Source organism: Pavona decussata, unplaced genomic scaffold (assembly GCF_977016875.1).
Source record: "Pavona decussata unplaced genomic scaffold, jaPavDecu1.1 SCAFFOLD_302, whole genome shotgun sequence".
Taxonomy (NCBI): Eukaryota; Metazoa; Cnidaria; class Anthozoa; order Scleractinia; family Agariciidae; genus Pavona; species Pavona decussata.
Window position 1 is genome coordinate 2,000,001 of NW_028145698.1, and position 15,051 is coordinate 2,015,051.

At 38.8% G+C, this 15,051-nt stretch overlaps 1 protein-coding gene across 1 annotated transcript in view; it reads left to right on the plus strand.

Moving 5' to 3' along the window:
* LOC146454426 (uncharacterized) overlaps positions 1–15,051 on the plus strand; it is a 328,274-nt gene that overhangs the window by 311,894 nt on the left and 1,329 nt on the right. Inside the window, exons 24-37 of the mRNA XM_085095575.1 lie at positions 488–559; positions 1,201–1,272; positions 2,112–2,183; positions 4,622–4,693; positions 5,098–5,169; positions 6,621–6,692; positions 8,347–8,418; positions 9,518–10,520; positions 11,142–11,223; positions 11,427–11,495; positions 11,735–11,797; positions 12,353–12,385; positions 12,715–12,753; positions 13,276–14,784. Of these exons, the coding sequence (XP_084951701.1) occupies positions 488–559; positions 1,201–1,272; positions 2,112–2,183; positions 4,622–4,693; positions 5,098–5,169; positions 6,621–6,692; positions 8,347–8,418; positions 9,518–10,520; positions 11,142–11,223; positions 11,427–11,495; positions 11,735–11,797; positions 12,353–12,385; positions 12,715–12,753; positions 13,276–14,784 (3,302 nt within the window). The remainder of the gene's footprint in view (positions 1–487; positions 560–1,200; positions 1,273–2,111; positions 2,184–4,621; positions 4,694–5,097; positions 5,170–6,620; positions 6,693–8,346; positions 8,419–9,517; positions 10,521–11,141; positions 11,224–11,426; positions 11,496–11,734; positions 11,798–12,352; positions 12,386–12,714; positions 12,754–13,275; positions 14,785–15,051) is intronic.

The window sequence follows — 15,051 nt, forward strand, 5'->3', positions numbered from 1 at the left end:
TTGAACCTTAAATGGTTGCCGCAGGCACAATCCGTACCCTTCCCCACCCTCCCTGTCTAGATAGGAGTAATAACATGCTCGTTTGTTTCTGTAAGAAACTAAGCTATGCCATGTTTCAACACTCAGATGATGTTAAGCCCCCTGAGATTATACCATCGTTTAATGGCTTAACTGTTAACAATGAGTCTGTCTTCAGTTGTGAATCTCAATTTACATATTAACATTTTGGTCAGGGTATTTTCATTAATGATTAAACTCAATCTCGTACTCACCCATGGCTCTAATGATGCTTAAGAAGTTTAACTGTTTTAATTATGTATTCCCGTTTTCTACATTTTTAATCTTGTTTTAACGCTTCAGCTAGTTGTAATAGTTTTCTTGCCTTGGATTTATTTTCCTTTCTCCTATACAACCTAGTGCTGTTCGAGCAATGTCAATATCAGATAGGCTCTTTTGATTTTGTTCGGTTCATTTTTGTCTTATGAAGGTGGTTACACGATAACAATATCGAGATATTACCTGCTGAACTGTTTGCAGATCTCAAAAACTTGGACGAACTGTGAGTTCCGAGAGATCAAATCTTCTTACCGAATTGTTTAGTCATGTGCTACTACTAATTTCCAATAATTTTAGTCTCCTAAAATAATTAATGAATAGCGCTTAAAACACAGAAAACAAAACAGTCTTGCTGTAACATGCATAATATCCAGGAAATGAGTTTACATGATTATCCCAGTAAAGAAATCAACCCGCGTAAAATTCAACTTAATGTGTCTTCAAGCAAAGAGGAAAGGAGATGTGGATTTGGTGGTTAGACTGTAACGTTAATATTGAATAAAAAATTATAATGTTAATGAGTGCAGTTGTTCGTGTCAGTTACTTTTAATTTTGCCACGAGATGGTGCACCAGGTGATTCCTAGCTATATGTTGTAGTTGAAGAATTCAAATGCATATAGACTCATTCTGCATATACACTCATTCTGAATGATCAAAATTGTACTGACTAGAATGAAAAGAAACAAATTATCTAGGGGCCAAGTAAAACTTTGTTGCTGGATGATTGGGAGAGAAACGCGTAACTTTTATATCAGCTGAGTGGCTGAAGTAAGTCTATAAACTCAGTCGATGTTAATCTTACTGTTATGAAGAGCTGTGTGTTTTGCTAGATTCCTAATTGTATTTTTTTCCTGGATCAACAGGGATTTGTCTCGCAATAATATTAAGAGATTACCAAGCAGGATTTTTGGGAACCTTTTCAACCTGACGCAGCTGTAAGTGTGAACATTCAGTAAGGTGGAATTCAACAAAAATACTCCATTTTTTTTTGTCGATAGATTCCATTTGCTCCTAAAGACGTTAACACTTGCCCTTGGTCTTTTTTTTGGGAAGCATTAACCACTTTCATCAAGGCTCTGGTTTTTCAAAGAGCGTATAACTTTATTCACTGAATAAGTCGCTATCCAGCGGACAAAATGTATCCCAACTAACACATTATATTCATTGTGTTTTGGGGGAGGGTATTGAGGGGATTCCTTCCCCCCACTCCATAACTTAGCAACTATAAAAGCTACGACAATCAGGCCTGGAGAATAGACAGTACGTCCGAGAATGTTTCCTTTGAGGTCTGCACCGAGAAGTGATAACGTCATATGACGCGGCAAACACATCAAAATTACCAAATGGCGGCCATATTGGATCTACCATTTTTGATTTCTGGATTTCGCAAGACTTCAGAAACGCGCCGAAATTGAAAGAAAATTATTTAAAACCAATAAGGAAAGATAACATCAGCTAAAACACAAAAGTAACATCGAGGTATTTCCAATTTTCTGAAACAAAATCTCTGTTAACAATTGGCTGCCATGGTAACATCAAACTCTATGAAGTCTAACCGATCACACCTTAACTTTTCGAGATAAACACCAAGAAAGGTCCAAAAGTTTTTATGGAGTTTGTGCAAATATTGAAAAACCTTTTTAGGTTCAAAGTCGCCGGGGCATAATTTATCCCTTACCGGTGTAGATTAAGGGTCAAGTTAATTAAAGCACCACATGTTTAATTCTGAGTACTTTTAGCTAAGTTGTGGCTAGAATGTAAGGATGTTTTGTAGGTGGATGGCTCACAACAAACTTAATAATCTCTCCCATGACGTCTTCAGGAACTTGACCAAGATAAAGATACTGTAAGTGAGATTTGGCTCATAGCAAAATTAGATTGCTAAATTGGAAAACTGCATCAGGCAGGAACTGTGACAGCAACTAACAAATGCAACCCAATTTTAGTTGTATTTAATGTTTGTTTTTTCTTTTTTGAGTTCCTAAGCCTTAAGGGGGCAGATGAGGACAGGCGAGAAGGGGGCGGGGTGGGGGATGGGGGTTAAAAAGCACCGCCCACTTATTTTAATAACGACAAAGTTATGACAATTGGTTCTGTAAGATAAATCGTACCCTTTGTGGTTCGTGTAATAGGACGTATCCATGTTTTAAGAATCTCACGAAACTGTTTAAATTGATTCAAAAGTATAGAAAAATACATAAAAAACATTACAAACGCTTGTAAACAATTGTAAATTATATTGAAACTAAAGCTTTCCGACGTTTCGATGATGCTATCATAATTATCAAGGCAAAGTGGCTGTTTCTTCCTGGTTGAATTTAAATAAGTGAAAACAATATAATAGACTTTTGGTTTCTTTGTGATTATGTAAATATGTTAGCGCGGATGGGGTAAGCTTGCATGTTCAAAGCTGGTTTAATGTTTTGAATGATCAACATTTCGTGAGTTAAAGCCGGTGACCCAGTAGGCGATTTTATACGCCGATCGGCGTATAAAATCGTCGATATCTGGCATGTCAGATACCGGTGATTAAATTCGCCGGCATTCGCCTAGTGTGCTCGTTCCCACTATTTTCTGCGCTCATCGCTGCGAATCGCTAGTAAAGTCAACTAACCAGTATAGCCTATTTTATCACATGAATTTTCAAAATGTCGGATAGCAGCGATAGGATGGAGCCTGGGAACAATGTTTAAGTGCCACATCGCCGCGATCGGCGAAGAAAGTCGCCAAGTGTGTCCGCATCAATCGGTGGCGAAAATCGCTTGCGATATTCGCTGACGATCATATTAGTCGCGATCGGCGAATAAAAATCGCCTAGCTTGTCGCCGGCTTAAGCTATGGTCCCATCTTGTTCACCGGCAGACGGCACAAAGAAACAATTGATGTCCTTAGGCAACAAAATTGGCGTGCGTCTTCAACCTGTGTTAGCATGCGGGAAAATCGGAGACGTGTTAAAATCCAGGGAACTGAAACCAAGAATCATCAACCAAAAATGCGATTTAAATGTAGTCAATGCGATATGGAATTTGTCGGGTACACCAACCGACACTTACATCAACGTGTTGCCGAACACAGTTCACCAAATTCCTCAATTTATTGGCAATCACATTTACGATTTGCGTTATACTAAAAAAAAAAATTAACTAGCAACTTTTCTGTGCTGAAAAAATGCCGCAACAAGTTTGACTGCTTAATTCACGTAATGTTGATCATTCAAGATCTTAAACCAGCTTTCAACGTACAAGCTGACACCATCCGCGCCAAGTTATTTACATAATCACAAAGAACACGAAGGATCAGTTATTAAAAGACAGTTTAGACGGTGTTTAACAAAATCACGTTCTTAACCATTTTCAATTTTACCAACGGTCATATCTAAACATTGTCTACTGCTGACAGTAACAGGAACGCTTGCATCCCAGCCTAGAAAACTATTTAATATCTACTTAAAATAAACCACTTATCAACAGATTTGGAGGCCCACTGATTGTCTATCTACGGTAGACTCTGTTTAAATAACTGACCCTAAATGTATGTTACATTGTTTTCACTTATTTATAATCAACCACGAAGAAACAGCCACTTTGCATTGATAACGATGATTGCATCATCGAAACGTCGAACAGCTTTAGTTTTAATATTTGTACTCAAGGTTTTCAGTAAATCTATAAATATGCGATGTAAAATATATGACGATAAAACTAGAAAATTTAAAGTTCGGTAAACTCTTCCGACAAAATGGAATTCAAATTTTTGCCAAATCAATCTTAGCCAGAAAACTAACAAGGTATTTCGGCTTTTCATTTGATATATAAAAGCGAGTACAAGTACTTCTTTTGCCTCCTTCGCCAACCCTCTAGATGAAAAGAAGTGAGACGAAGGAGAAATAAATATAATTTCTTAAAAGCAAGCATTCACTAACATCTTATCGCACAGTTTATTGTCGTTATAACATCATTTTAAACATAAGGAGGACACAATTTTGCAGTGTTATGAATCTCAATGAGATTTGCCAATTTTGGGGTAGAAAATATTCGGAAATAATTTTTTAAAAGAGGATTTGCCTAAATAAATTTTAAGCTAGCGATTTTCACTAAAATTTATTGTTTAAGGTTTTAATAACACCAATTCGAACTAGAACTAACTGTATGTAAATAATATATGCACTGCTTTATTTTCCCGTTACAAAGGTTTTGTTACTTGTAACAACATGTAACCTTGGCTATTGCTTATCATAATCATTTCATCTGTTATATTTTGTTGTTTGCTACAAAAATATATTAGGAAATTGGCGGAAAACAACATATCAAAGCTTCATCCTGGTCAGTTTAGCGACTTGGTGGATTTATATGATTTGTAAGTAATGTTATTTATTGCCAGACTGGACTAATAAAGACTAAAACAAAAAATAAATAATAGTAAAAGTATAGTAAATAAAATAGTAAATAAAAGTACAATACAAATGTAAATCATCTAACAACAGTTTTACAGTGAAACATTAAACGACTTCTAAACCCAATTTCTCCTAGTTGCGTAAATGACAAAGTTCCTTTAGTGTAAACCTCAATTGAAGAGCCGGCCACTGAACACCGGCTATATGTGTGTAAAATGGAAACTTGTTATTGGTGTTCGTATACGCCTCTGAACGAAATGGAGAGAGGTGGTTCAGAATTATTTAAAGAGTTTACATGGTAACCAAATTGAGGCGCGTGTCGAGTTTCTTGGTTTTGATACCTTTTCAACTTGTTTTGTTTTTGAAGGTATCTGTCGAATAATCATATTAAAGTACTACCCAAGCGGATTTTCAAGGGGCTGAGGAGTCTTTTGTACCTGTGAGTAGACAATGATTAGCCCTTCACCACGAAGTGAGCTAACCGGTTGGATTTGATTAGTCCTACTCACTATACTACCTACCTGTTTAATCTTTTATTGCTAATGGTCCCAGATTTCGAGGGGATGTAACAACCTGGAGAAAACATAGGGACTCGTGCACAAATCTAGGGTGCACGAGAAGGCATCTCTCTGGAAGATCGACAAATTCAACTAGCTGAAATCGCTTTTGGAAGTTGCTGCTAGTCGAGCCATCCAGGGACTTACTTTGTTACGTTCTTATTGCGATCCATTAGTAGAAAGTCTAGAACAACGATTTGGACGACCTCAACAAATCATTTTGACACAAATGAATGAATTGTTACGAATGCCCGGCTGCCCAGGATCAGATTTCCTTTAGATTAGCTTGTGAAAAATCGGCGTACGGGACGTCGCGTCATATCAAAAGGGCGGATCGTTAATTCCTGTCATTATGACCAATCTTCCCAAAGAAATTAAATTCGTGAACGAATTGCCCGGGCGAGGAACAACAGCAACGTTTGGAAAATCGACGGATTACTCGACTTCATAAAAGGACAAGAATCATAAAATCTGGGAGTAGGGATGGCGTACTGGTGAGAGCACTCGCCTCCCACCAATGTGGCCGGGCTGAATTGTCTGACTCGGCGCCATTTGTGGGAATGCGTTTCTTTCGTTCGTTCGTCTTCTGTGACCCGCGTTCGATTCCCGGACTCGGTGGCGCCTTATATTACGAAAAAATTCCGTCACCACAGTTGTCAAGCAGCTGACCAATCAATGGCGTCGAGAATGCCTAATCAGAAAGAAAGGAAGAGCAATCTGAAACTACAGCCAAGAGATTCGAAAGGCTAGCTATTTCTGTTGGAGACCCCGTCATATTAATAAACGATTCAACAACAACGATGTTTTAGCTGATTTTGTCATTTAAATGTTGTAGACAGACTTGCCCCTTCTTTGGCTTGTAACATTATAGTGACATTTGACAATATTAAATTGATGTGATGTGATGGATGCTTTTATGGAGTTATTATTTCACAATCATAATGTTTAGAGAAGCGGACACCCACGGGACCATCATTTGGTGTCCTTAATAGCGAGAGTTCACAATAGCGGGGTACGATGAAATTGTGGACCCAAAGTCGGCCACAACTGATTGAATTTCCCAAACCTGATCACTCCACAACACCTACAAGGCTGTCAAAGGCATTACCTTGGCTTGCAGAATTGCTCTGGTATGAGCTTCTGCCCTCCCTGATGCCTCAGTAAACTCATGCGTATGATTAGCCACGGAAGTCTCTCGCTATTACGGACACTAAATGATGCTCCTGTGGGTGTCCGCTTTTCTAAACATAATGATTGTGAAATAACGACTTCATAAAAGTATCGATCGCATCAAATCAAGATAATATTAACAACACATATCTGTTTTTTGTAGTGACATCCACGATAATGATATCCTGAACGTCTCCTTAGAAACCTTCCAAGACGTCAAAAAATTGCGATTTTTGTAAGTATAACTTTGGGTATTACTGTGTCTCTTTGGTTTTCATTGGAACAAATTTATATTCCATTTACATTTTTGCTCGCTATGTGTGAGTTGTGTGGAAAAAATAAAAACGTGGACAAAACATCTAAGCTTGGAATTAATTCCTAAAGTTTTAAACGAATGATTTCCTTATAGGTCGCAATCACTGCTGGAAGAACCTAAGTATAACACCTATGTTAGAAGGGCGATTTACACGGTACTACTTTGTCGCATACGACAGACTTACGACAGGCCTATGACACGAATTTTTTCTTGTAAATCATACCCTCAACTCGCTTACGACTGTCGTGTACGTCACAAAAAAATGTCGTAGGATTTGAAAAAAAAGTCTTAAAATTCTATGAGGCGAGCAGCGCGCTCTGGAAATCGCATGCGACAGTCGTATAAGCAAAAGTTGTATCGTCTAAATCGGCCTTAAATAGTGTTTTCTCTCACGTTACAGCAATTAAAAAATATCCTAGAAGACAAGATTTGTTATTCAACGTGATTACCTTGTGCCATTCAAAGAAATAAAAACATAATTACCACGATGTATGGGTGAATGGATTAATTGGTTAATTGTTTAATGATAGGCTGAATGAATCGTTTCTTGATTGATTGATTGATTGATTGACTGGCTACTGCTTAAATGATTGATGGATTGATTAATTAATTGATTGATTGATTGATGGATGGATTGATTTTGTTGTTGTTGTTGTTTGTTCACGTCCCTGCACCGAGGGTTTTTCTCTGGGTACTCCGGTTTTCCTCCCTCCATAAAAACTGAACCAACATTTCCAAATTCCAATTAGACCTGGAAACAGTGGAGCGAAGAGCCACAATGTGGATTCCACTGAAATTCCCATTATTATTGTTATCATTAGTGATTAACTGAAGTTTGTAGTGGACTGTAGTCAGGCTTTCCGGGAATAGCCTGTCGTTACAGTACGGTGTTTGTTGACTAGGCATTTGAATGAAATTTTCTTCTTAAAAAATGTACTGTCTCTCGTTTGAATAGAAAAATATCTAACCGCCTACAGCTCTACTTTCACTTAAGCTCCATTCTGCTATGCGCAGAGCTGTAAATGTTAAGTATCGTTTGTGCAAAAATATGTCAACCTAGCCGACGTTCAACCCAGCTTAATTTATTTCATTCATAATCCAAGTGGCACGACGTCACTTGACGTGAGAATTACATCACCTATCAAAAACCACCGTATTGGCTCGATTTTTACACAACCCCAGAAAACCGCTTAACCTGACTCCAAAATAATCAAGACCAATTATCAAATGCTACCATGGAATAAAGATGCGAAGTAACGACGCTACACGTTTTCCCATGGAAACACATGGTGTATCATATTCTTTCGTGTAAATCTTAGGTAAGGTCACAGAGGTTGCTGCTGTTGCTTCAAATATTAGGAAAGTTGCGATCTTTCAAAGTTAGCCCATCCCCCACCAGGCTGAACAGTGTTATTTTGAGACCTAATTCGCCAAAGATTTATCCTGACAGCGGGAAGTTGTGTGAATATGTGTGAATATCTTAACATTTTTCCAAAGTTACACTAACCGGGCCTTAAATTACGCGAGCAACTCAGCGCCTAAATAAGTTACATATTTATGTGTTGAATTTCAGATTTATGCATTATAACCTGATGGCTGAACTCCCTGTGGGTTTTTTCGCTGGAATGAACAACATCACACAAATGTAATATTCTTTGATAAAATAATTGTTATAAACCTACGCAAATCAGCGGACTAATATAAGCGCAGTTCTTTTTGACTAGTCCTGAGTTTCCAATAAAGAATACCAAAAAAAAAATTATTGTGAAAACCGGTCTATGCACTTTCAGAGTTAATGCCTACTGTACAGCAAAAGGGACTGGAGTCTCAATATACCATAACAGCTTCATGAAAAGACGATGGAAACTCCACCAATGATCACATTTTTAACTGCTGTCAATGATCGTAGGAAACCTATTGAAAACTAGGAAATTTAGCTCTGTCCAGATGCGAAATCCTGTTGTTAGCTGTAATTGGCAGGTTTTGATTCATTTCCAGGTGTTAGGCTTAGGAAAAACTAGGAATGACTGTTTTAACAAAAATGTAAACTCCTGTTGGGTTTTAAAGGACATAGTTTGCACGTCATTTAAAAGGCGTATGAAGTCTGGGCATGAAATATGAACGATAAAGCATTTAGTCTCTTTTATGGTGGGTTCCATCCTTTGACTTGCTGCACGCGTGCTCGAAACCAGTAAGTTACAAGGTGATCATTGGCGTCCCAGTCGTTTATGGCCTTATGAGCTTGGGCAACAACGGGAAACATTTAAACGTTACGGAATTAGCTTGTTCACATATTTGCCACGCTATGCTCAAATTTGGTATAAATATCCTGCCATACTGTACCTCTACACAAAAAGGCTCTTGATTTAAAATCTACAAATTATTACACCCTAGTTTTGATACATATTTCAACAAAAATAATTAAAAGCCTTCAAAAACTTAATGTCCCTTTTGTGATTTTTTTTCTTATAGCAACAACAATTTATGGCTAAAAGGAATCAACGCTCATGGCAGAGAATAATACTGAAATCTTAAAACGCTAACAGGGTCATGTTATGTCATATGCCCACATTTGTCGCAATTTATCTAGCAAAAATCAAACCTTACGCATTGCCAGTACTCAAATACAAAGTTTTATCAAACGCTTTACAGACTAATTCAACCAATTGCGCAGTCACATAAAGCGACCCTTGAAGTTACTTATTTAAATTGTTAATTTTTTGCCCTTTATGATTATCTTGCAGAATGCTTGATACCAACCTGATGTGCTGCCATGCGGAATTCAAGGAAGACGCCGGCTGTGCTTTTGTCATCAATGACAATTTCGCAAACTGTGACAGTATGTTTCGGAACGTAAACCCAAAAAGGTGCATCTGGGTGGTTGGAATTTTGTCGATTCTTGGGGCTGTGTTTGTGATTACCTGGCGAGTGTTCTTTAAAGAAAAGAATGTCGTGCAAACGATTCTGTTGATGCACGTTGCGGTTGCGGATGGACTGATGGGAGTGTACCTTATTACTGTCGGGGTAATGGATGCTGTCTGGTCTGGTGAATATTATCTGCATGACTTTGAGTGGCGAACCGGTTTCCGGTGCCAGATGGTAGGGGGAATGTCGGCGATGTCCAGCCAGGTATCCATCATGACACTGGCGCTCCTCGCGATTGAGCGAGTGAAGAAGATCGTGTTCCCTTATCAATTCAAGGGACTCACTCGAAAGAAGGCCCATAAGTTTTGCCTTGCCATCTGGGTGATCGGTTTCCTTTTTGCCTACCTGCCAACCTTCGGCATCCGCTATTTCCATGACCATGACAAAAGCATATTCTACTATGGTAAATCAGTCGTGTGTATCCCCCTCCAGCTTGACCCCGACTTTATTTCGGGATGGGAGTATTCAATTGCCGTATTTGTGGGTTTGAATGTGGCTCTGGTTATCGTTATTATTGTGGCGTACTCCATGATTTTGTACAAGACCTGCATGTCGAGATGGCGGCTCACCCGTCAAGGTACGAGAAGGGAACGAAAAGCCAGGGCAAGAGATGCCAAGAGAGAAACGTCCCTCGCCAAACGTGTGTTTTGGATTATTTTAACCGACCTTGTATCCTGGATCCCGATTGTGGTGATTGGTTTGAATTCGGTGTTAAACGAAGCCTTTGAGCCACCTGACGATATCGCCGTGTGGATTGCTGTCTTTGTCCTACCGATTAACTCAGCAATGAATCCAGTGCTCTACACCTTTGCAACCCCACAGGTATGTAGTAATCTTTTGTAGCCTTCATTAGACAAGCTACAAAGAAAAAATTCAGATAATCCAAAAATAGACTCTTCATTTATCACACATTAACTGCATCTAGCTAACATTGGGGGAACATTGACTCTCTTTAATAGCAAAATCTGCTTTAGTGTTGATTAACTAAACCTAGGTTTGTACAACTTCAGTAGTGCACGAGAAACCATACTTACTGCTGTTGTTTTTGCACACCCTTTACGCCCAGGAATAACAGATCTCGGCATCTTTTATATCCTCATTTATCGCAAAAACCTCTCAATACCACAAAATTGACAAAAACGTACAGCCAAGCAATAAAAAAGAGCAATTTAAAAAAGTAATATTAGCGATAAGGTGATCAAATTCATTAAGAAAGACATAAATTAAAACACAGAAAATAATGTTTTGCTATGCTAGCATCAAATAAAATTTGAAGACGGGTCGCAGTGTAGGATAGTTGAAAGTTCTTGCAGGCCAATTCCGTTCCGTCCCTTAGTGCGACCATGATTGTTTGCTTTACCATATTGATAGCTTGTGTTAAATTGCATCAATGAAAATAATTACTTAAAACTTTAAAAATTAACTAAATGGCTTATTTGTCAGGTGCGAGGGATCTTAAAACAGAAAATGCTAAAGCTCTGGTGCTATTTGCGTGGAATTCCTCTGTGTGGTCGAGGCGATGAAGGTAAGTACAATTTAACTCTGCTTATAAACTCAATCATGCAAAATAAAACTTTCATGTGAACTTGTCTATCGATATTGCTGTGTAAACGCCTCACAGGGAACCAGCTTTGGGTTTTTTTGCAGCCAGGGCCTCAAAAAATAAAGCTGTTGAAGTTAAATTAAGTTTTTACTACTATTAATCATACTTTTATGGGTCTCGAATAGAACAAGGAGGTGAAGAGGAACCTGATGAATCGGAAGATGAGGACACTGACGACTATGAGAGCGACCAGGGTAAATTTATCTGCCATTACAATACAATTCGCCACTTTATTTTCGTTTATTTTATCCTTTTCAGTCGGAGTGTGTACTATGCGCTTTGCACTAATAGTGTGCCACCCTTTTAAACACTAGTCTCCGTTCTTTTCCTGGTTATAGATTTGTCTTCATTTTGTAAGATCCTTCTGTACTTATGCCTAATAAATTATTATAAATCTGTTGTAATTCTTTCTGGCTTTCCTTTAATTTGCCAGAAGACGAGCAAGACCATGAAATGCTGGAGATGCAAGTTCTCGGTCAAGCAGCTGCTGACCAAGGTGATTCGAGTAGTAATCTAGTGCTGTGTACCATTACAGAATACCGAGAGAATAACAATTAATAATGAAAATTTGAAGAAAGATATATTCGTGCAATAAATGGATCTTCAAAATGTAAAAGCTATCTTGAAATCAGAAAAAGGTATTCTTTGAGAATGATGTATTCTTCAGTGAATAGCGGAGGAATACTCGGAAAAAGGAAATTCGAGTGCTCCTTCCTGGAGTCTGACTCAAACCTAAGACCTTCCAATTACTAGTTCAGATGCTCAACCACTGAGATAAAGTGGACTCGTAGGAGCTAAGGCCATAAATTAGGTTCATGGGACAAACATTCTCCCTACTGCTAGGATTTGAATGTCAATGTGTAGCATAGGTTCAATTTTATCACTCATGTTGATGGCTTATCTCAGGTTTTTTCCCTTTTGTCCATTTTTTCTCATAAGACTATAAATAGTTTTGCACCATATTCGTCCCTGAAACGTCAAATGAGTATTAGGATTATCTGAATATCCTTTTAAACTATTTATATGACTTCTTCCCTCTTATTGCTTTCAGATTCAGAAGTAGGGGATGCATCATCGGACACAGGTACGCTTGTATTACGCCCTGAAGCTTCTCCTTAATGAATAAGTTAGTTCTCGACAGAGCTTCTCACAACTCCTCCATCTTAAGATAGGATGACTTTTTTTTAATACCATAATAAATTTCAGCTCTTAGAGAACATATTATCAGTCAATGAAAATCAAAATCAATAGGAACATAAAGAAAAGCTTCTGTATTGATAAATACCCACTATAAAGCTGCCCATTAAATGACGCCATCCTCCTAAGGAGACCTGTATTACAAAAATGACTCTATTTAATCTTTACTAAGAAGTACAACAACCTTGACCAATATTATTTTTCTTATTAATGCAGATTATGAACGGGAAGAGCCAGTGATCGTCGTCACACGAGGTAAAGCACTTCATTTATTCACAGCCCTTAAAGAGAAAACAGATGATAATTTAGAGGTCCTCAGTTGCAAATATTCTGTACGGTTTTCGTAGCTGCTGCAAGTAGCGACATTGGTATACCGTCAATAACAAGATAATGCAAGCATCGCCATAGAACTTAACAAAGAATTCGCTGAAAGTCACAACCGAACGGTATAAATCAAAATTATAATTGTTATAAGCTTACGGGCTGGCACAGAGTCATTGTATTAGAAAACATAACTATAGCTAAAGGAAACAGCTATTTGTTTCGCTTTCCCGGGCATTAATGTATAAAAGCACCTGGGAAAACGCCTCTAGGACTGTGCTTTGATATTCATTAGTTTGGAATATGATTAGATCCCAATTTAAAACGAAGCTACCTGGTTCCTTTATTGAGTTGTATTTTCCCACTCATTTCAACATTTTAATCTGTTTTACATTTGTTGTTTTGAATACTTTGAAACATATTACTTCATTTACGTGTGCTATTGTATTAACGCAGAACCTGGTACCGAGATGATAGACCAAGGAGGAAAAGATGACGAAGGCAAAGACCCAAAACAAAAACCAGGAACAAAAGATGAAGCAGAGCCAGAAACTGGTGAAGATCATAGCAAAGCTGGACCTGACGCTAAAGTGAACCAAGAGATAGAGGCTGGAATAACAGGAGGAAAAGGCGATGCTCATCAGGAGGCAAATGACACTGAAGATGGCGAAGCTGGACAAGAAGCGGCTGAAGCTGAAGGAGGAGAAGCTGTTACAATGGAGGCTGAGGTTCAGGTGGAAGGAGCAGAGTTTCAAGTAGCAGCGAGGGATAAAGCTGAAGAGGTAGCAGCAACAGGTGAAGATAAAGCACCAGGAGCTGAAGCAAAAACAGCTGAGGCTGAAGGTGAGGCAGACAAGGCTGTTGGCAAGGCACTGGGCGCTGAAGATGCAGTAATGAAAACAGAGGTGAAAATAGAAGAAACTGATGAAGACAGAGAAAAGAAAGCGAGAGATGAAACAGCTGAAACTGGAGACGAAGAATTGGAAACTGAGGTTGAAACAGAAACGTCTGAAGTTAAGACAGCAGAAGCTGAAGGTGAGGCTGTAGGAACCAAGGTCAGAATGATTGAGGCTACAGATGACTCCACGGATGCAGAGGATGAAGCTGTGCACGTCCAGCAAGAGGCAGAGACTGGAAATGGATCACTGGGGTGTGAGGGTAAAGTTGGCAAAGATGAAAATAAAGCTGAGAACATCAGTGGTGAAGCAGTGGCAGCCAAAGGTGAAACAGTGAAAGCAGAAGATAAGGCAGCTGAGGATGAGGATGAGGCAGTGAAAGGTGAGGATGAAGCAGAGGTGGCTAATGCTGAAGAAGCTGGAGCTGAGGGTGGAGAATCGGAATCTAAGAAAGAAGTAGCGGAGGATGAAAAAGCAGAGAATGCTGAGGCAGTAGTAAAGGAAGATGAATCAGTGGAGACTGAAGATGAAGAAATGAAAGCCCAGGATGATGAAGAAGAGATAAAGGGAGAAACAGAGCAAGTTGAAGGCGAGGCAACGGAGGTTGAAAGTGAAGTAAGAAAAGCCCTGGATGAAACAAAAGACATGAAGGAAGATGCAGAAGAAGCTAAACCTGAGATATCAGAATCTGAGGGTGAAGCCTCAGAAGATCTAGGTGAAGTGTTGGAAGCTCAAGGAGAAAAGGGAGTTGATTTTGAAGCAAAGGCGGCTGAGAATGAACAAGTCGAGATTGAACATCAAAAAGCGAAAGCCCAGGATGAAGGATCAAAGATAAATGGAAAAGCAGTGGAAGCCAAAGATGGGGTATCGGAGTCGGAGGTTGGAGCTCCAGAAGCTCAAGGTGAAGTGGCAGAAGCGGCTGATCGAAAGGGGTTTCGTTTTGAGGAATCGAAGGCTGAGGATGGATCATTTGAAGCAGTGACAGCCAAACGTGAAGCAGTAGAAGCTAAAGATGAAACAGCTGAAGCTGAAAGTCAAGTACCTGACACAGCAGATGCTGGAGGCATAGGTAAGGTTTTAAAATAAAAGCGAAAGTTGGTGGTTCCCAGTTCTTTACTTAAAGAGGTAATATTGTTTGAAGTCATTTCCCTTTCGATGCCGAGTCCTATTCCCTTAATTAACGAATTCATCCACTTTTTTCTGGCGATGCACATTAAAAAAAAAGAACAAAATATAAAGCTACTGTTACATACATAATGTGAGTTATCTATTTCGGAAATATTTTTGGAAAGAAAGATGCATTTTCATTAGAGTTTAAAACAATTTATGATCAACC